General features: G+C 36.3%; 3 protein-coding genes across 3 annotated transcripts in view; 2 read left to right on the top strand and 1 right to left on the bottom strand.

The window, feature by feature from the left end:
* Window positions 1-66: 66 nt before the first annotated feature.
* The window catches only part of LOC582713 (protein catecholamines up), a 35759-nt gene continuing 14912 nt past the window's right edge, over window positions 67-20913 (top strand). Inside the window, exon 1 of the mRNA XM_030997419.1 lies at window positions 67-551. Coding sequence (XP_030853279.1) covers window positions 86-551 — 466 coding nt within the window. The 5' untranslated portion in view covers window positions 67-85. The remainder of the gene's footprint in view (window positions 552-20913) is intronic.
* LOC100891491 lies at window positions 1157-14214 on the top strand. The gene is made up of 15 exons (XM_030997418.1): window positions 1157-1507; window positions 2362-2469; window positions 3101-3154; window positions 4137-4172; window positions 5215-5289; window positions 6784-6903; window positions 7808-8081; window positions 8507-8783; window positions 9179-9412; window positions 9686-9762; window positions 10163-10270; window positions 11016-11221; window positions 12210-12278; window positions 12874-12969; window positions 13307-14214. Exons 1-15 carry the CDS (start codon window positions 1236-1238, stop codon window positions 13557-13559), a joined length of 2259 nt encoding a protein of 752 aa, XP_030853278.1. The 5' UTR covers window positions 1157-1235; the 3' UTR covers window positions 13560-14214.
* Window positions 13978-19020, bottom strand: LOC105437794 (translation initiation factor IF-2-like). Its single transcript, XM_030997420.1, has 4 exons — window positions 18908-19020; window positions 16018-16575; window positions 15260-15502; window positions 13978-14545 (listed from the first exon to the last, which is right to left on the bottom strand). The coding sequence occupies exons 1-4, from the start codon at window positions 18977-18979 to the stop codon at window positions 14273-14275; spliced, it is 1146 nt and encodes a 381-aa protein (XP_030853280.1). The 5' UTR covers window positions 18980-19020; the 3' UTR covers window positions 13978-14272.

Below are 20913 nucleotides of genomic sequence, written 5' to 3'. Positions count from 1 at the left end.
TCCCCTTTATACTTTGCAAATATCATTAGCGCATTTCACCTGGAGGTGAGGTTACGGTCAAGCTTGAGCCACGTCTATATTCAATATGGCAGCCTCCGTGCGAAGGACGCGATTCCCCATCGTCTGCTTATTGTTGCTGATTTTCAGCGTTTACAACAGCGCCCATGATCCTCATGAAACAGAGAGTGGACATAGCCATGAACATTCTCACGCCGAATCCACCAAAGTAAAATCTTCGGAGGGAAATGTGTGGACAGATGCTATAGGAGCCACAGTTTTGATCTCTGCTGCCCCGTTTGTGATCCTGTTTGTGATCCCGTTGGACAAGGGGCGCGAGGGACAGGAGTCGCTGCTGAAAGTGCTGCTGAGCTTCGCGTCAGGTGGACTGCTCGGTGACGCGTTCTTGCATTTGATCCCACATTCACTTTCGCCGCACAGTCACGGCGATCATGGACATGATCACGAACATGAGCACCAACATCATGAACATGAGCACAGTCACGATCATGGCCATAGTCACGGTCATGACCATTCACGCCCAATGCTTGTTGGTAAATTGAAACTTGTTCTTCTCCAAATTTCATTAACTCAAGGCTTTGTCCTCGTCTTTCTTCTTTGATTTTTAAGTTGAACTAAAATCTCGAGTCAGTTTGATTATTAAAGGTATTACAAAGTTTTGGGAAAATTTCAAAATGATTGGATCATGAAATCAAAAATTTTCATTACCATTGTGTAACATAGTGCTATATCACTTAACTGTAAAAAGAATTCACTCTAAAATGCTTTTTATTTGGAGTAATTAATATTTTAAAAATTTTAAAAATTTACCGGTACTCCCGGTAAATTTGGTATAGCTCCCTCTCAGTTCAAAAATTTACATGTCATCTGAACAGCATAACACATATATAGCACTATTCTTAAAGTGTAATAATTAAAATCTTTTGACACCAAGTCATATTACCCGACTAACGAAATATATATAATCATGCAAATAAATTTTGTGAAATTAAGTTGCCGTAGTAAATGATTATTTTACTGTCTCGTAATTTTTTTGGAAAAAAATACTTGTCCGTAGACTGTAATCGCAATGTATAATGGTATAATCGATCGAACCGCCGCTATCTTTACTGTACTTCGACACGCAAATCTATCCCTTTGCTACGGAACTTCAGTGCTGTTTCTCTTTAGCTTTCTAGCCGGGAAATTTGTGTGTATATTGCGCGCCTCTTGTGAAAATGTCGGACTCGGAGCCCGAGCTTCCCGGAGGTTGTGGTGGAGCTTATGGAGTGGAAGAGCCCCAGCCCCAGGCCCAGTGGAAGCGCTACGGTGATTCAAGAAGAAGGGCGAATGCTGCGTATGAAGAAAGAGAAAAAGGCCTTAGTTGTCGAAGGAGCTGCAGGAAGAGAGTGGTGTTGAGCGAAGAGACATTCCGACGATGGAAAAGAGTCAAAGAGAACGAGTTTGATGATTCAACCAACGACGAATTTGCGTCCTCCCTACTGGACAGGTGAGCTCTACAAATTATTTTAAAAATAGGGCCTATATAAAATCTAGATTCTAGAGACTAGAGTCTAGACTAGATTCTAGATCTACTCGTCTGCTCGTCTTTGACTGGCATGCTTTTCTTTTTTAACTTCAAAGTTCAACTCTTCAGTTCAAGTATTTGTTTTACCTGGCATCGCAAGTCGCCAAAACATTTATCTAGACCCCTAGGATCTAGTCCCTACCTAGTTCCAGGGAAAAAAAACAATATTTATTTTTCGGGGGCTACTTTTCAAGCTTGCCTGCATAAAAATAACACTCTTAAATTTGTTTTGCATTGAACCCTAGGTCTATGCAAATTTACGGGGGCTCTTTTCTGATTTTCGGGTGCTCTTTTGGGCATTTCAGGGGCAAATTCGCCCTGAGCCCCCGTGTATTATTTTCACTGCCTAGATCTAGATCTAATACTTTACTCCATCGATGCTTGTTGTAGGGCAATGCCTGTTTCATTTATGAAGGGATGACCAAAGTTTGCGCAGATTATAGAACATAGACTATTATTATTCAATCCATGTTTTCTCATAATCTAGGGTCTACACAAATTTATTTCTTTTGATTAATACCAAATGGACGGCAAAGTATTTTACTACCAATTGGTTCATCTAGAAAATTTATCGTCCAAGCCTTTCAGAGATATCGCGATCTAAAAATTAGATGTCTGATCGTGCGTGCGCGCTGCATCCAAAAAAAAGTCATAAAAAGAATGAGGCCATCGTGGATTATAATGTAGACTCTAGATCTAGGCATGCATGATCGGTTACAACCCTGGTTTGATACCTAGATAGATACATTTTTGTCATTGCTTTGATTTTTTTTCAGTTTCCTAACTGCCAGTACATCATCAGCTACCACTACCAGTAGATCTAGACCATCAGCTGAAATACCTTCCAACTCTGCATATGTTGCTGAGATGAAAAAGCTGAGAATGTAAGTCAGAGCAAACATGAAAATATCAATTTTTAATCCTTTGTATTTTTTCATATTATAAATGAGGATTACAAGTTTAAGTATAAAATAAACAGACCTGTACGGGGGTATTGTTATATAGGAAATTCATAGCTTATAGAGTACCAAAGTGTGATGTCATACAAGTTGTCAAGGGTGCTGGTTCTACACATTTTTGAGTTGAACAATAGCGTGATGATCACACCAGCAGCACACACTGAAGTTGCCCTGCTCTGTTTGTTCTTGCCCTTTCTTGAATGGCATCACGATGTATAGATCCAGGTATTATTTTCCAAGTTGATTTTCAATGCAGAACTTGCTGTGAAAATGAGCATCTTAAAAAAAAAATCTGTTCACTGCACATGTATGGGAATTTGAATATTTGATAGGGAAGACATGATGCGTTTTTTGTCATGACTACTGGTAACCACTATGTTGGTGAGATCAGGGTTGTCTGGGATCAATCATTTGGGTAGAGCACAAACCTAGTAAAATGACACGAACAATTCAATACATACAATACATTGATCATACTGTACTTGCACTTTGTTTTAACTTGTACAAGTTGTAGCTGTACATAATTGATATATTTATGAAAATTATTAACCTACAGGCAACCTTGCTCATCGTCTACACCACACCATGGAACGGATGTTCATTATGACAGGTATGTACAGATCGGAGCAATCATGGTATTTTCTAGTATACATGTATTAAGTTGTGGAAATGTTGATGTTCTATTTGTGCCTATATGAGACAAGGAATGGATGAGCCATTTTGTCTGTAGATGGGCATTTAGTATTGTTATTAGCAGCATAATACAAAAAGGTTTCATGGAGTCGTAGATCGGGTTTACACATCAATATTTAAATCATTTGTGAATCCACAATAACCAATGATTGTTAAAGTTTGAAATTGTAAATAATAGACTCTTTTATAGTTTAAAGCCCCCTCTCCAAAATGATTTCACTTTACATGTAGGTTTATGGTGTAAAGCCCCCCCCCCCTCCCCCTCCACCCTCCACATTGTCATCACCATTGCCTTAAAGAAGGGTTCATTTTGGTATAGTGCGAAGTTATTTTAGAACTGCCTCACCTGAGTTTGTAAAGGTGCTATATGAAGATCGTGGGGAGCCGTATTGAATGTTATTGATTTCTTGAAAACCAAAGTGTTGTACATGTAGTTGCTACATTTTCTAGTGCATAACAAATTTCCTGAGTGTCATCCAAATATTCAGCCCAATGTTAGCATACATGTAAAATCTGTATATCGATAACAACAACAAATCCTCACGTTACCATGATTTACTTATTATGCTGATACATGTTTGTTAATTATTCTAACTTTTAATGTTGACAGTACATAACTACATAATTAATGGTAAAAGAAATATTCTTATGAAGCTAGTGGCCTAGTACTCTGAAATTGCCCATCATGCAATGCATTTTTTAGTCAGTATGAGACAAACTTTTCCCCAGTATTTGAAAATTTGGTGTGATAACAGTATAGCAAAGTATTTATGAAATTCTGATGAGTTTTTGTTTAAATAATTATTATTACCGGTATGTATTGCAATATTATATACAGTAGTAAGTGATGTCATGACTGAATGTATGATAGCCAATTCAATATGTTGTTTTTTATTCAGCTCCGAAGATGTCATTTCAGCGCCCTCGGAAGTTGGGTAAGCATTGCTATATTCACAGCTTTTAGAAATGATCCCTCCAAAAAAATAACAAGTTATGCCTGTGTACATACAGTACATTGTGCGCAATGATTGTATCATAATGTTATTTTCTAATGGGTATCTTCATTTAAACTACAGGTACATTGGCACTTACGGTGTTTTCCTTGAAGTAGAGCAATGTACATTATGTACTGTATTATGCTACAAGACGCCTAAAATGAAATATCTTACATTGTGAATGAGTCGCACTGGTAGTCATTGAAGTACGTACATGTATTATATCAATTGTCATGGGGTAGGCTACAATTGAATAATTTTTTAGACAATTGATAATAGTTCCAGGTTTGGACATGCAAGACAATGCGAGCACTAAATTTAAACCTCCTAATGTTTTGAAGACATACCATGCTAAAAATCCTAATTCTTATTTTCAAATGTTGGCAGGTATGCATTTATCCAAACATAATTGTGACCACAGTAATTAAAAACTAGTGTGGCAGAATTTTTTTGAAAATAAAATGTCAAAGGTCATCATTTTTCTTCTATAATTTTGACATGAACCTGAATATGTATACGCAAAAAAATAGCTTGTGAACAAGATTGAGCTCATCTAAGTTGGGTAGCCTGCAATGAGGTTGTAGGTCACATGATAAGCATAATTTTGCAATTTTATTTTTTGAATTTCTCAAAACTGTTAAATACCCTTTAATCAAATTGCAATGTCAAAATAAACTTGTGTTGTAAACTCAAGTTATTAAGATACAAGTTGAAATACCATGTGACCTAACCCTTATCCCAACAATTAATTTGTTTTACACTATTTCATTGCACAGCTGTTTCATTATTAGCGTTGTAAGACACTAATGCAAATTGATTGTAAATGATTATCACCTTCCAATTCCCTCTCCCCTAAAATTCCAACTTCTTTTCATGAGTGTTTTAAATTCATGAGTTTTCATGATTATTACTTCCTTACTGAATGAAGTGAGTAATTTTAGTGGAAGTTTCCATAATTGTTTCCATTTCCTTGTACCGGTAGATCTTCATCTTCATGTATATCAGGGATTCAACGAGTTGACATTTCTGAAGATACATGGAAAGACAATGAACTAGAGTAAGTGTCCAAATTTGATATGTACATTATTTTTTAGTCTCATTATATTTTATGTGAATGTGAAAACCTACAATACACATGTCTTTAAAAAGCTATGTTCATACAGATATTTCTATATAAATTATGTTCTTCCTGTTCACTTTGAGTCCCTACTTTAGTCCTACACTTGATAAGCCATCCTTTGTTTTTAGCCATTTTACTATTTGATTGACACTATTGAAGTGCTTCTTGATTGTTGTTTTATTCTGATTATTTATAAACATGTAGGGCTTGGTGTTGAGAACAGTTTGACTGTTTAAAAGTATTGCAAATGATTGTTACTTTTAGTTTTAAACCTACGCTCGACTGTGACTATTTCTATTTTAAAACATCGTTTTCAAGCCAAAATGGTATGAATTTATGTAGTGTAAAGATTTCATTATTTATTTACTTAGCATCCATCTCAAACATGAAAACAATCACTGGATATTGTTGGAGCGCATACCTACCTACATGTATATTGTTGTTTTTTTATTTACGGTGTCATAAATTTGCTTTTAAGGGCAATTCCGCTGTAACTCTCATTAAAAATAATGGGACATGGAAATGATTTTTATGCTGGTATTCCGTCAGTGCTGAACAGCCAGAGAACTTCAAAATAAATTACCTATGTTTAATTTTTTTTATTTTGACATTTCAAATCGGTATTCGGTAACCTGCGTTACAAAAAAGGGACTCAACTAAAAACTTCAAGCTGAATAGAAATTATCTGAAATGTTCCCGTCTCAACATACATGTAGCAAAACCTGAATAATTTTGTTATTTTCCTAATGTGAATGTCTAAGTTACGCTAATAGTTTTAAATGTATATTGATTAAAATCATAAATGTCAGTGAATCACGTTAAATTTTTTCCATTCAATAAAAACTAAAGAATCATTTTCACTGTGTATTGAATACACAGTGCTAATGATTTTAGAATCATATCTGTTGTACAAAATTCAATCTCTTACTCTTCCTTTACACTGTATCACAATTTTAAAAATACAAAATTTAACAGCAGGGCAAGTATTATTTTACCATTAAAAGGATTTTTGTTGCTTGTACATATACATGTAGTCCCACATATAAATTTCAGATGATGTTTCCAGAACTCTCTGAATCAATCATTTTGCTTTAGTGATAGCAGGGAGATATACATGTATATTGCACTTATTGAAGATCATCCATAGTATTTTTGTTCAAAAAAATCAACTAATAATCATAAGAGGCCAATTTCTTTTTATGCTGTCATGTCCTCTAATTCGTTGAATTGCCCTAAAAGAACATTTTAATCACTCCTTTCTGAATTTACATGTACCGGTATGCCAATTTTTCAGCTTTTCACAATGTCAGTTTTATTTTAATGTTGGATTACATAATATAATTTCTGATTGCCAAATTAGCTGTATGGGTAGAGTGGAAGTGGTTTAGCAATGATTGATGTGTTCATTCTCTTTGATTCAATCAATTACAGTATAAGTGTCAGTTATAGACATGGAGAAATCGCGGAGCAAGAAGATGATGACAGTGAATTCGATGATGACGATGAACTTGATGATCCTGATTATGACCCTGACATCACAATCCATACTGGGTAAGAAGAAAAATGCCTCTCGAAATTTGAAAATGTCATTGACCAAATATTTTTCCCTAAATTGTGAATTGCATTCTGCCATGTGGCTAACTTGGCATTCATAAACAATAGTAGTAATGATGGAAGTAGTCCTGCCTGTCTAACAGTGAAAAAAAGAAGGAGTTTTATATTTTTCTATAAAATAATGTGTTAATTTAGTCATGCTGCTTAGTTACTTTTTTTCTTTCAAGTTTCGGGCATCTTTTGACTCCAAATCTGCAAAAAATAGCTACCGTACCTAACCTTGTTATGTTCAATCATACATCACGATCAAAATGTCACATTTTCATGTTTTGTGTGCAAATTCTATGCAAGTTCAAATATTTATACAAAAATACAATTTTTGTTTCTTCGAAGCATTTCATATGTTCCATTGTGCTACCAAATTAGTCCTTCCAACAATTCTGTTACAAAATCAATTAAAACGAGCACTTAAAAAACAATAAAAAATACATAAGAAATTAATGAAACAGACAAATGTTGAATTCTAAAAAATATTTGATCTTATGTGCAAATGTTTGCATTCTACATGTAGCCCATTCTGAAAGTGAATTATAGCCACAAATATGATAAACACGTATTTGCATAAATTATGAAAAGAATAATATTGCAAACCAGATGATGTTCAGTTCATGTTGCCTAATATGTGTGCAGAATTTTAGTACAAACGGCCATTGCTGACATCGCTGAGATCTCAGCGGAGGGGAGAGCTCAATGACTCCTCCCTCCCCCCCCCCCCCTGTTTTCAGCTTCCTAAATAACCTTGTCCAATTAAAGTTTAACCAAATACATGACCCCATGTCACAACTTTGTAACATGAATGAAATTGCTTATTTTCTGTATTTATTTATATTTTGCAAATTAGACCATTGCCAACAGAATTGGATACGGTTGGTGAAGAGGAGATGGTGATGGGGGAACTTCCTCCTGAGGCGCCCAATGAGCCATGCGGTCTCTCGACAAGGAGTGGGATGCATTGCATAGCCAGTCCTGAGGAGGCTGCAGATGCAAGATTGTGCATTGCATCCCACAGTGCCCTGAAGTCCCTGTGCCGAGAGGCCAGGGGAATGTGCCGGCAGTGTGGGAAGATGACGGACATCAACTTAGCGTCATCTGGAACATCTGTGCATGTGACATGGGTAAGTAGCCAATATTTCATTTTTTCTTTATATTTATATTTATTTGTTTTCCAGAATGGGAGGAGTTAAATGTATTCATAAATAAAGGAATGTATATAATTAAACAAATGAATGAATAAATGAATGAATAATTACAAAAAATAAAATTCATTAAAATACATTGCCTTTACTAAAATACTTTGGCCCTTATATTAACATTTAAAAAATTAAATAAATACATGTATTTTTTAGTCATTTTAGTTATTGATGTGGGTTAGTTTTTACATTGAATTGCATTGTTGAAAGTCCCCCACTCACTTCCACCTGCCCCCTCATAAAAAAACAAGGAAAATGGATTGAAAATCACATACAAACTAAATAATATCTGTAACTGTTCAATGCTGTTTGAAATTACATTTATAGTATTGCCCTCCTTTATACTACAGGTTTGTCCTGATGGTCACAGTTCCAGCTGGTGTGCACAGGAAACTTTGCGGAGATCTCATGTTGGAGACATGAAACTGGCAAGTGCTGTTGTCATGACTGGCAACAATTTCAGCAAGATTAGCCTATTGGCCAGGTTCATGTCTCTCAACATGATTTCGAACCCTAGTTTCCATGCATACCAGCGGAAATATGTGGCTCCAACCGTGGAGGCCAAGTGGTCAGAGATGCAGGATGAAATTTGGAGCAGGCACAGGGAATCTCCTGTGGTGGTGTGTGGTAAGTGAGATAATATAATTTTTCACTTTCAGAATCTTTACAATAAATCTTATATTTTCTTAAAAATTATTATTGGTTGCAAAATTTCCATTTGTGATAAGTCTGGCCCTGGAATAAGATTTCATTTAAAATGCATTAAAAAATCTTGTAATACAGTTTCTGTCTTAGTAGTTGTACAGCTATCATTGTCTGGTGGTTCTGGCACAGTAGGAGACCAGAAGTTTAGGTTTTAGGGCCCAAAACCTAAACCTTACGTCCTTGAGCAAGGCATATGTGATACATTTTTGCTCCACTCCACCTAGGTGTATAAGTTGGTGTTCTGCTAGGACAAATACTTTATATTTTCAAAATACTTCATAATATCTATTTGTTTGCATTTTTTGTTTGTCATTCAGGAGATGGACGCAATGACTCTCCGGGTTTCTGTGCCCGCTACCTAACCTATATCCTGATGGATCATGAATCTAAAGATGTTCTTGACGTCCAGATAGTGGAAAAGAGGGAGACAGCAAACAGCCCTGCTATGGAGCTGGTGGGGCTCAAACGAGCCCTCAACAGAGTAGAGGAGGCTGGCATCACAGTCGAAGAACTGGTGACAGATGCTCACCCATCCATCGGTCGCTTTATGAGTAAGTACTTCTACATGTAACCATGAATATTAGAGATTTGTGTCAATGCAATTTTTTCACTGCACCATAATAAATATTATTTGAGTAGTTGTTTTATGTTCTTCTTGACATTTCTGCTTCTCCAAATCAACAATGAATTAAAAAAAAAGGAATAACAAAAAGAAAGTACATGCAAAAGTTGTAATGACTTCATACGCTTGCTGCTATCTCGTACAATAGAAGAAGAAAAACATTCAAAAATCTACATGTATATTATAACTCTTTGTAATGCAGGAGAGAAGAAAGGAACCATTCGCCATTCTTGGGATGTGTGGCATGCAGGCAAAAATCTGGGGAAAAAGGTGGTGAAGGTAAGTGTAAAAACAAGAAGTATATATAAGAAGTGTATATATAATTGTAAACTGAGCCTGTTTTATGAATTTTTTGAATGTAAATGTTTTATTTCACTTATGACTGGCAATTTGATAAAACTTGTTTACAAACATTATAAAGCAGTCACTGGAATGAGCCTGAAAGTAAAGCCTACAAAGTTAATACTTTGATGTTCATCATTTGAATGCTAAATTTTATTCCAAATTAGCACAGCTCTGTATTTCATGCAGCATCTTATTCTATTTGGTTTAATCTGCAAAAAGATTCACAGTACCTTTTGAATTAGTCAAAGATGTTTTACAACTGGTACGCTACCAAGTCATGACTTGTATATATGCTCCATGTGATATGATGTCAGGAAATTCATTGTTCTTGCAGGCAGCAGGAAAGGTCTCCACAAAACCGCTGCTGTATTGGGTGCGCCACATTGTGTTCCATTTTTGGTGGTGTGCTCAGACTTGTGGGAGAAGTGGACGGTCATTCATAGTAAGTTTTCGTGTATTAAAAGCCTCTTTAAGTGTTATGAACCGTGAAAAAAAAATTGGAAAATATCAACAAAATTGTATAATAAAGTGAAAGAGGATGTCATTTAAACCACACTTCTGCACGGAATTTTAAAACTAATAGACAAAAGAATAATAAATTGAGGTTTTCTGCTTACAACACAAAACCCGAATGTGATGTTCTCTCATCAATATTTCATTTTGAAACTCATTCCTTTTGAAAATCATTACAGAAGTGTGTGTTAAATGACATCCTCTTTCACATCATTATAACAATTAAGTAATAATTTTGTCTAATCTTATGCTCCCAACACTATTGAAGGGCTTCAACAACTTACCTTTTTATTTTGGCAACAATCCTTTGTTGGTCAATTAGATAATCTATTTTGCAAATTATAATGTTGTAAATTTTGATGTGGTCTCTCTCTACTTCACTCCTAACCCCAAATACTTCTGCAAAAACATTAAAATAATTCAGATTAGGGATGTGCAATTAGTTATCTGCTCAATCTATATATTTTTCTAAGAAATTGTTAACAGTTTTTTCGGCATGTTCAGTATATGTCAGCTTTCTCCATGCACAAATGGTAATTGTTTTACATTGATCTGTAATTACATAATAACATATAATTTAAATTATTTTGGACAAGTTCAAATATAATTAAATTTTGATTGTAAAACCAAGTTATATAAATGCTTACAAGTTATATGTCTGTTATTTCAAATAGGCAAAATGGAGGGGTTTGACACACCATGTGACAGACAAACATGAATGGGTGGCAGGGCTGGATGGGGATGTCATCAAGTGTGCCCACGACGAATTGCCAGAGAGGGAGGAGTGGCTGGCCAAAGGATCCCTAGCACACCAGGCTCTTGTTGCGGTGTGCTATGACCGGAGATTTCTGAACAATAAGGACCGGTTTTTGACATTCAGGTGAGATAATTTATAGGACATGGATCCTAAGAACAAGTCATTAATGTAACAGAATGTTTCACCACGATGGTTCTTATGAACTTGCAACTATAATAACTAAAAATTGGAGGAGCTATTCATCTAACTTATAACCTATATACACAGGTCGGCTCGGGGCCTGATTAGATATTGGGACTATGACATGAATGGTCATATTAGAATGTCTTATTAAGAAATTACATAAAATAGGTACAAGTGGTATCAAATTTTATTCAATGTCTACTTTTGCTTTGCTGATATTCATTGATTTCAGAGATGAAAGGCCAATTTATAAACTCAAGTTTGTGACTGTTGATGGATGTGGATGCATATTTGGGGCTTTTCAGAATAGGAAATGGAGACCTTTCGCTCGTTTAAAGTGCTTATCTATCCATCTCATCAACAGTTCTGAACATCATCCTCAATTTTCAAACCACGTCTTCTCAAAACTTCCTCTTTTTCTTCCCTCCACAAAGTTTGATTCCTTCATGATTAATTATTTTTTCGCTTGTATCCTCATTCACTGTTTCATAAGCTTACAAATTAGTGTTTTTCCATTTGCACATATAAAACTTCCTCTTTTTGTTCCCTCCACAAAGTTTGATTCGTTCATGATTAATTAATTTTTCTCTTGTATCCTCATTCACTGTTTCATAAGCTTACAAATTAGTGTTTTTCCATTTGCACATATAAAACTTCCTCTTTTTGTTCCCTCCACAAAGTTTGATTCCTTCATGATTAATTACTTTTTCTCTTGTATCCTCATTCACTGTTTCATAAGCTTTCAAATTAGTGTTTTTCCATTTGCACATATGCTGCTATGATCCTTCATTAGTTAGGGGAATCGGTCCATGCCAAGACCCATAAACTGTTATTATTATAGGTTTTCGTTATTATATATATTTGTAGCTATGACCTGTATACTACTGACATACTGTCCCATTTTATTTGCCTTTCTATGAATAAATAGGCATACCAGTACTATCGAGTCGCTGAACAACCACATTCTTATGTATGCTTCTAAGCGGTTCTCCTTTGGGTAAGTTGTATATTTTAATCTTCTTGCAAGGATTCTTAAAGCTATTGTATTTGAACACAGAAAACTGACATTGTATTTTTGCATCATTTATCTCATTCAAACAACCTTTTCATATTCATTCCCTTTCCAATTCATTATACAATTGCATTACATTTTCCCATGGTTAGTTTTTGCCTATGTGGGGCACCCAACCAAAACCAGCAGTTTCCAAATGAAAATTGAAATGTCTTGAAATTTGTATAACCAACCCTCCACCAACTGTTATGTAAGATTCAAAGAAAGTGAAATAAATCTATTGAATAATCATTTGAAAACTATTAGTATGTTAGTTTAAAAGAAAAATGTAAGTGTTATTCTCAGATACTGCCCCTAATGCTAGAGAAAGTCATTAATTGGCATGACACTTTTGCAAAACACCTGTAAACTTGTTTTGTTGTGAACATTGTACCAAAATTTGCCATCAAATCACCACCACACAAAAAAAGGGAGATAAATTAGAATATAATTTTTTTTTTTTTAATTTTTATTTAACATTTAATACAACTAAATCATTACAAATGATACATTTAATCTTGACTTTTTCTTTATTTTACAGCTATCGTGCATTCAAAGCACGAAACTACATGGCGGTCATCGACTATCAAGCCCACAAGGATCGGCCCAACAAGACTGATGAGGAAGGCAATCCAAAGTATGCACAATTCACACATCTCTGTCATTGATTAAAAGTATAAGCCCTCACTTGTTCAAACTGACATTCTATTTTAGCTGTTAGTTACTTGTGACCGAAGAGAACATTGAACAAGCTAATCTAGTCTTAAGACAATCCACACATTTGTTCTATTATGTCAACTCATCTAAGTAATTAACTGTAATAACACTACCATCATGCAAAAAAGATTTTAATGTTTATCTGATAAAAAAATAAAAAATGCAGGTGCAATAAAACAAAACAAAAAAATAGATAATAATTGATGCAATCAAATAGAGAAATATCATTTGCTTTCAATTTTTTTAAATATTTTCAGACACCTTGTAAGGTGGTCAAAGCATGCCGGACAGTATGTCACTGTAGGAGTGAAAGTAGCCAAGACATACCCGTATATTCGGCAGATGATGACAGACATCTTCAAGCGACGAGCAGAAGATGTCTTGCCACTTTTCTCACCTGTCGAACTAGACGAGCACGACCCACGCCACATCAGACCACGACTAGCGCAACTGCCCCTACCATCAGTGAATGAGATTTTGGAAAGGAGGAAAAGCCGTTTCTCTGTATGAACTTTCTCATCCATTAAATTGAGGGGAGGAGTTCAAGACCAGATTTGATTAACAAACCGCTCAACATTTGTGTGCTTCTAACATCCAAATTATTGTGTAATAATGCTGTCTGCCATTACAGCCATTAACTGTATTAGTATCATTTACAAACTGGGCAATATGAATTTGTTTTCATAGTAGATTGATTCTAAGAATAGACAACAATCGTCTTGCAGTAAATAGATTCGTTATTGATCATCAAGGTGATTCATCCTTTATGATCTAAGTTCTTTATGAGCTTTCTCTATCCTACTCAATTGATTTACAGGGAATGAAACAGAGTTAGTATTACTTTCCCAATTGCACTCATGAAGTTACAAAATAAAATGATAGAACAGAGATGTTAATCCCTAATACTGAAAAGAAAAACAACATTGTGTTTATCAAAACCAAAATTACACTGACTTTATTCGACTTGAACTATCTTTAGAATCTGGTTCAACTGTACTTGCTTTATATTACTGTCTAAAGTGAACACACATTGATAATAAAAAATAAGTTATACAAAAAACAGAATGAAAGTGCAATTATAGAGTGCTGGTCAACTTTTTCGCACATTGACTTTCCTGGTACAAAATTTAAAAGCAAGTTTCAGAAAAAATAGAAAAAAAAGGGATATATATATAATAATGTACTTGCAACAAAAGGTATTATTAACACTTTATGAAAGTAAACTACACAAATCTACCAGGGATGTGTCCTGTGTAAAAACCATTGGGGGAAGGGTATCGTCCGTGAATGATATCAACACAGCATGCAGGCACTACCCTTCTGTTTCCTGCTCCCAGTCTCCCATGTTGCCAAAATATAACACATCTGTAGGCAATATGACGCAAGCCTTTATTCGCCTGCCCTGCTTCCTCAGCTGGCTCCCCAAGGTTGAAAGCGTCATTCCACATCGCTTGCTGAAGTGCTAGGCTGTTCTCGTCGATTATTAGAGCGAAAGTCTATTTCACAAATAGAAAATAATAGGAGTATAAATAAAATAAAGCAATACTTTTACATGAATACATTGCCAAGAAATCATGCATTTATTCTTGTTTAATTTATTCCTTTTAATGGGAGACCTGCTACATATCTTTTGTCATGGCAAGTTTACTTTATCATGAAGATCTCACAAATACCATCATTGTATGTTATGTACCCCTTTAAAGTTAAAGGCAATATTGTGGTTGTTTAATTAGTGCTTTAATGCCATCGCAATACAACCACACAAAAACCTTTAAATATTTGAATTATTTGACCAACACTGTATATAATCTGGTAGGCAAATAATTTTGTTTGATGTCTTTAAAGGGTAATAGTATCTCATTGTTATATCAATATAAGTGTTCTAGATAAAGTGTGTTTACGTTAAAGCATTGATAACAGATCATAGCAGAATTTTGATCAGAACTTGTTACCACTATGCCCTATGGATGTGTCACATCTTTATGAATTTTCGACATATCGGTTAGCTGCTATTTCATTCTCATTGTATATAATTTCATTGATATTTATGCTGTCGTATGGCAGATTTTATTTTGTTTTGTTTTTGTTTTTATTTTTTATTTATATACATTAACAATGAATGACATGCTTATGCATAGACATAAAAGATAACTTCTTTCACTAATTAGTGACATGGGGAAAAACTATTCTATTGTTCACTTGTTACATACCCCGTGCCTGGTCAGGCAGTCTTCTGGGCGGAAGCCACAGCATAAATTTTCCCGATCTGTGGGTTTGGGTGTGCAGTTTCCGCATACACACCACTGTGGTATCTCGTTGGGTCTGCCAGGGGATGGTGGTGGCGAGTCATTCCTTGCACAGGTCATCACGTCCATGATTAGTCCGGGCTCCCTCTCAATTTGCCTGACGACGATGTCTTCAAGCTCTTCGCGCGACATTTCTTTTACTTCTCTCTAACAAAACATAATAAGAAATAAAACCCAATAAACATGTAATTGTTCGTTTGAAAAGTTATAACAATAACATTATGCTTGAATACATTTAAGTAATTCAACCAGTGTTTTATCAACTGAATGTTTTTGAATAAAAAAAATATTGAAATTAAAATTGGTAATAATGATGATTTATGTATCAGTATGTACATGTGTGCTTTGTGGTAAAGGAGATATCTGAGTGTGTTGTAGATCAGTCAGTTTCAGTGCCAACCATGACAACATGTAGTTTCATCAAATACCTCTACCCCTGATTGCCCTTCTTCACATTCCTGAACAGACAAATGAAACAAGTTACAAGGCTTTTCTCCATGACTGAAAGATTTGTATTGATGCAATACTAGATTAAATTCACAAGCTATATTTAAATAACATCCCTACAATAAAAAATATACAAAATTCTCTACATAACATCACAGATGTAATTTGTTATAGTTTTTAAATTTCACAAATAATATGCTCGTACGTTAACTAACCTTCAACCTGTCTCTTCTATCTCTGCGCAAGGCTTCTATCCGTGCAACCTCGATCTGTTGTCTTTCTGCTGCTCCATTTCCCCTTGCTGCTCTTCCCCTCGCACCTCTTCCCCTCGCACCTCTTCCTCTCCCACCTCTTCCTCTCCCACCTCTTCCTCTCCCTGTGCCTCTTCCGCGACGACCTCCTTCAGTTCCTTCGGTGTCTCCTTCCTGGCTTTCTGTTCCTTCGGTGTCTCCTTCCCGGCTTTCTGTTCCTTCGCCTTCGATGTCATCGTGCCTTCCTGTTCCTTCGCCTTCTGTTCCTTCCAGTTCTAGACCACCTTGACTTGTACCAACCCTGCCTGTCCCTCTGCCGACGACGCTGCTTCCTCTTCCTCTTCCTCGTCCTGCTCCTCTTCCTGCTCCTCTTCCTACTTCACTTGTTCCTACTCTTCCCCTTCCTCTTCCTCGCCCTACATCTCTACGGGCTACACTTGCCCTTCCCCGTCCGACTCCTCCTGCTCTGCGGCCGAATCCGGCGCCGACTCCATCCGAACTTTCTGAAGATTCATCAGTAAGCTGTATACGAATAGAAAAGAAATGCAGCAAAAAGAAAGATGCAAAATATTGGTTAGATATTTTTTTTCATTAGTAATTTTGCGGCATTTTCAATGATAAATTTTATTTTGTGACAAATGATAATTATCTCTTCAGTGTGCAGAAATGGATATTTACAGCATGATAAACAAACAAAAAAGATAAAAGAGAATGAAATGGCGATGGAATCGCTAGAATATGGGGGAAAAGGAAGTTAAAAAAGGGGCCGCCTCTTTTGCTCTTCACGTATTTCATGGGGTCACAACGACACTTGGGAGGCTGGCGTGATTGATCCTGATCGTAATCGTAATCTCGGGTTTGCCTTCATTTTCAGAAATTTGGACAAATAGAACACAATAATACCGACAATTAAGGCGTATTGTCAAATTAGGCTGAATAGAAAAATAGACGATAAAACGCTTGTGTTTAATCTAACTTTTTATCCTGTTAATCCATTTATATCATCTCTGTCATCCCATCTTTCCGTCTATTTTCAGTCTCTTCTCACTCTTTTTCTCCCTTTCTCTATCACTCCCATCCCTCTTTCTCTCATAGCTCACTCCCTCTCATCTCTCCACCTCTCACCCCACCCCTCTCCCTCTTCAGCACTCTCCCCTCCCTCCTCTCTTTCTTCTGTATTCCTTCTCTTCCCTCTCTCTGTTTTGACTAGCTACTCTTCTCTCTCTCTCCCCCTCCCCCTGTAATCCTCCCTCCCCCTCTATCTTCTCCTTCACCTCTCTCTCTCTCTTTTTGTATTCCTGCTCTTCCCTCTCTTTGTTTTTTACCTACTCTTCTCTCCCCCTCTTTTTCTCTCATTCTCTTTCTATTTCCATAGTAGCGCGCGTCCCGAAAAACCTGGAAAGTTGTTGTAGTTGTTTTAGTTTATAGGCGTTTGTCAATTCAGATCAGCGGTGAATGGAATTTTGCTTAGTCTTTTTCCAGGCTTTCAAAGTCATGGAACATCGATCTTTTGATGAAAGGGTCATGGAACGACATGGAATTTAAAAAATCATGGAAAATCATGTGCTTTTATCGTCCAATGTGTTGATAATTAAACTTATTTGTTAATGTTCATTTCTTCTTTTCCGTGTTCTCAATTTGAAATGCATTTGTTATGACTAGATCTAGACTACGCTGTTCGCCAGCTATTAGTGAACGAACACGGCGTACCGCATGCATAACCTGTATTGTGAGTGATCGTTACGATGCCGCGAGCGTGCGTGCGCGTGTGTGTGTGTGTGTGTGTGTATCAGGGAGATGACAGGCATCTCTCTGTGTGTATTCTGTGAGTTGGGCTTACGCGGCTTACATTTTCCGAACACATGTATTTTGGGGATGATCTCAAATTACCCCCAAAAGTTGTTGTACAGGGACAGTTTGGTCCTTTGGATAATTAGTCATAGACAGATCGTAAATTTTTTCACTTTTTTGGTAAAGATACGTTTAATCATACCAACTGAGATTTATCAATATTAAGGTCGACTTGACGATTTCCCAAACAGTCAATCATGTAGTGCGTATTTTTATTTTGAGATCATCCCTTATTTTGCAAGTGAAGGGTTTATTTGTTTTGCTCTGCATGCTCACGTGAAATGGACGATACTGACGTTAGTTATCATTCACCTCCGTCTCTCTTTTTAGAAAACTGTCACTTGATATTCTCTCTCTCTCTCTCTCTCTCTCTCTCTCTCATTGTCGCTTCTATAACCCTCTCATCTCCCCCCCCCCTCTCTCTCTCTCTCTCTCTCTCAATTACAGTTATTCATTTATCTTTCTTTCTCTTTCTTTCTTGAATTGAGATTGGGCCTAAGCCCTAAATGAATTAAATGCACAAAAGTACAATAAAAATAACCTCTGCAAATTGATAGTATAACACATTATGAAGCTAGAAATAATCGAACTTTCAAATTTAGGCCTATTTGCAACCTGGTGTGTAGAATAATTCACACTTTTTATGGTATGCCTACTAAACGCATATTGAAAGGTATTTGTGTTTGCTGTCCATACTGATAATCTTCAAGTTGACATTGGACCTTCAGGCCCGAATTCACAAAGCAAGGTTTGAGCTCAAACCTCCTTTTGTTTCGCCAAACGGCTCCTTTTGTTATTTACAAACCTGGTTTGAAAATAACAAAAGGAGGTTTGGCGAAACAGAAGGAGGTTTGAGCTCAAACCTTGGTCTGAGCTCAAACCTCAGTGCTTTGTGAATTCGGGCCATAAAGTTCTTACCCGTTTCTCAAACTGAAAGAATAATTACAATGGCACTGTCCACTGTCAAGTGAAAAGATAAAGAAATGTATATGTATTGACATACCTGTATCTCTTCTTGTTCTTCTTCGCAATAACGCTGATAAACATCGGAGAGGTTTGAAGAATCGGAATCCATCTTTAGACGCTTATCAAGATAATGTGTGCTGCTTCTCACGTCACCACCTGCACGTGCTCATGAATCATGTCGCAAGTTTATTTACAAAATCATTCACGCGTATCCTGGAGTTTCGCGAGATTCCAGGAATCTAGCAGAATCTACGGGCGTTGACTCTTACAAAGTTTATGCTACTCATAAGATAACCAGAGAGGTACAAAACAATTTAGAAGTTCTCATTCACGTTATAGGACCATATTTTTATGTAGGTGTTTATGTAAATGAGGATGTCAATGACGATAGTAATTTAAAAACTGATAGAAGTTATTATTCACGTGATAGAACCTTGTCTTTTAGGGGGGGGGAGGATTGTTTATGTAAATACGGCATGGATAATAATAATAACAAAAACGATAGAAGTTCAATTCCATTCACGTGATAGGACCGTAATGTGGGTGTGGGTTATGTACATGGGGATGATGATGATGGTGTTATGCTGGGCGCGTCCGGGATCCGTGAATAAGGTAGCATATTTTGTACTTGTTCATTCACCTATACAATTGCTTTGATTTCTTTCCCCGGACGCGCCAGGCGTTACATGTGCCTTCCACACGCTTTGCAAGAGAGTTCTTCTCCATTTCTCTTTCTCCCTTTCTCTCTCTCTCTCTCTCTCTCTCTATCTCTCTTTCTTGCAGTCGTTCCTCTTACTGATTCGCGCATAGCGGGTTAATTATCCGCAAATCTCAGCAATTGTAAATGTATAGCCTTTTCTTGCTTTTAATTGTTTTGTTTCATTGGTTAACACGAAAGAGGACATGCAAGTGTTATACTCAGCAGCTTGTGCATTATTTTTAAAATTTCTATTTACGTAATGTTTCTTTTAATTGTACCTGGACCCCCAGGAAGAACAGTGTCATATATTTTTATGACACTGAACGGGCAATCCAGCCAATCATTTTTAAGCAATCTATATACACATGTAATTTTTTTTTTTTAAATTCTGTTATGTTTCATTTCGTTTTATGTCATATGTTATTTGTCTTTTTAATATGATTGGAAAATAAATACAATACAACAATGACAAGGATGATTGTAATCACAAAAACGATAAAAGTTTCCATTCACGTAATAAAAAACCATTTTGGGGGGAGAAGGGGGGGGGGGGGGGGTGGGAGGTTCATGTAAATGAGGATGTAATGTTACGGTAATATGGCAGGGATCACGGGCAGGGATAATAATAATAGCAAAAACGATAGCAGTTCTCATTCACGTAATATCAAATCAATTTTTAATTTTTCTGTTTGTTGGGGGGGGGGGCGGGTATGTAAAAGAATATGAAACATATGGCAAGGATAATAACAATCACAAAAACGATAGAAGTTCTCATTCACGTAAGATAAAACCATTTTTTAATTTTTTGTTTGTTGGGGGGGGGGGACGGGGGGATATGTAAAAGAAGATGAAACATATGGCAAGGATAATAACAATCACAAAAACGATAGAAGTTCTCATTCACGTAAGATAAAACCATTTTTTAATTTTTTGTTTGTTGGGGGGGGGGGGGGACGGGGGGGATATGTAAAAGAATATGAAACATATGGCAAGGATAATAACAATCACAAAAACGATAGAAGTTCTCATTCACATAAGATAAAACCATTTTTTAATTTTTGTTTGTTGGGGGGGGGGCGGGGGGGATATGTAAAAGAAGATGAAACATATGGCAAGGATAATAACAATCACAAAAACGATAGAAGTTCTCATTCACGTAAGATAAAACCATTTTTTAATTTTTTGTTTGTTGGGGGGGGGGGGACGGGGGGGATATGTAAAAGAAGATGAAACATATGGCAAGGATAATAACAATCACAAAAACGATAGAAGTTCTCATTCACGTGATATAGAACCATTTTTTAGAGGAAGGGAAGGTGGGGGGGGGGGGGGGGGAGGTTCAT

The sequence above is a fragment of the Strongylocentrotus purpuratus genome, unplaced genomic scaffold (genome assembly GCF_000002235.5).
Source record: "Strongylocentrotus purpuratus isolate Spur 01 unplaced genomic scaffold, Spur_5.0 spur5_scaffold_4, whole genome shotgun sequence".
NCBI lineage: Eukaryota > Metazoa > Echinodermata > Echinoidea > Camarodonta > Strongylocentrotidae > Strongylocentrotus > Strongylocentrotus purpuratus.
Note: the sequence above shows the minus strand (reverse complement) of the source record. Positions and strands in the feature narration are given on the sequence as shown.

What these genes read in the sequence shown, in the direction of transcription:
- LOC105437794 (XM_030997420.1), bottom strand. Translation starts at nt 18,979, where the DNA reads ATGGATTCCGATTCTTCAAACCTCTCCGATGTTTATCAGCGTTATTGC. An exon ending in AAGAACAAGAAGAGATACAG is followed by an intron (nt 16,576 to 18,907) that starts GTATGTCAATAC and finishes ATTCGTATACAG; the next exon opens with CTTACTGATGAATCTTCAGA. An exon ending in ATAGAAGAGACAGGTTGAAG is followed by an intron (nt 15,503 to 16,017) that starts GTTAGTTAACGT and finishes ATGTTTTGTTAG; the next exon opens with AGAGAAGTAAAAGAAATGTC.
- LOC100891491 (XM_030997418.1), top strand. Translation starts at nt 1,236, where the DNA reads ATGTCGGACTCGGAGCCCGAGCTTCCCGGAGGTTGTGGTGGAGCTTAT. An exon ending in TCAGCGCCCTCGGAAGTTGG is followed by an intron (nt 4,173 to 5,214) that starts GTAAGCATTGCT and finishes TTGTACCGGTAG; the next exon opens with ATCTTCATCTTCATGTATAT. An exon ending in TCTAAGCGGTTCTCCTTTGG is followed by an intron (nt 12,279 to 12,873) that starts GTAAGTTGTATA and finishes TTTATTTTACAG; the next exon opens with CTATCGTGCATTCAAAGCAC.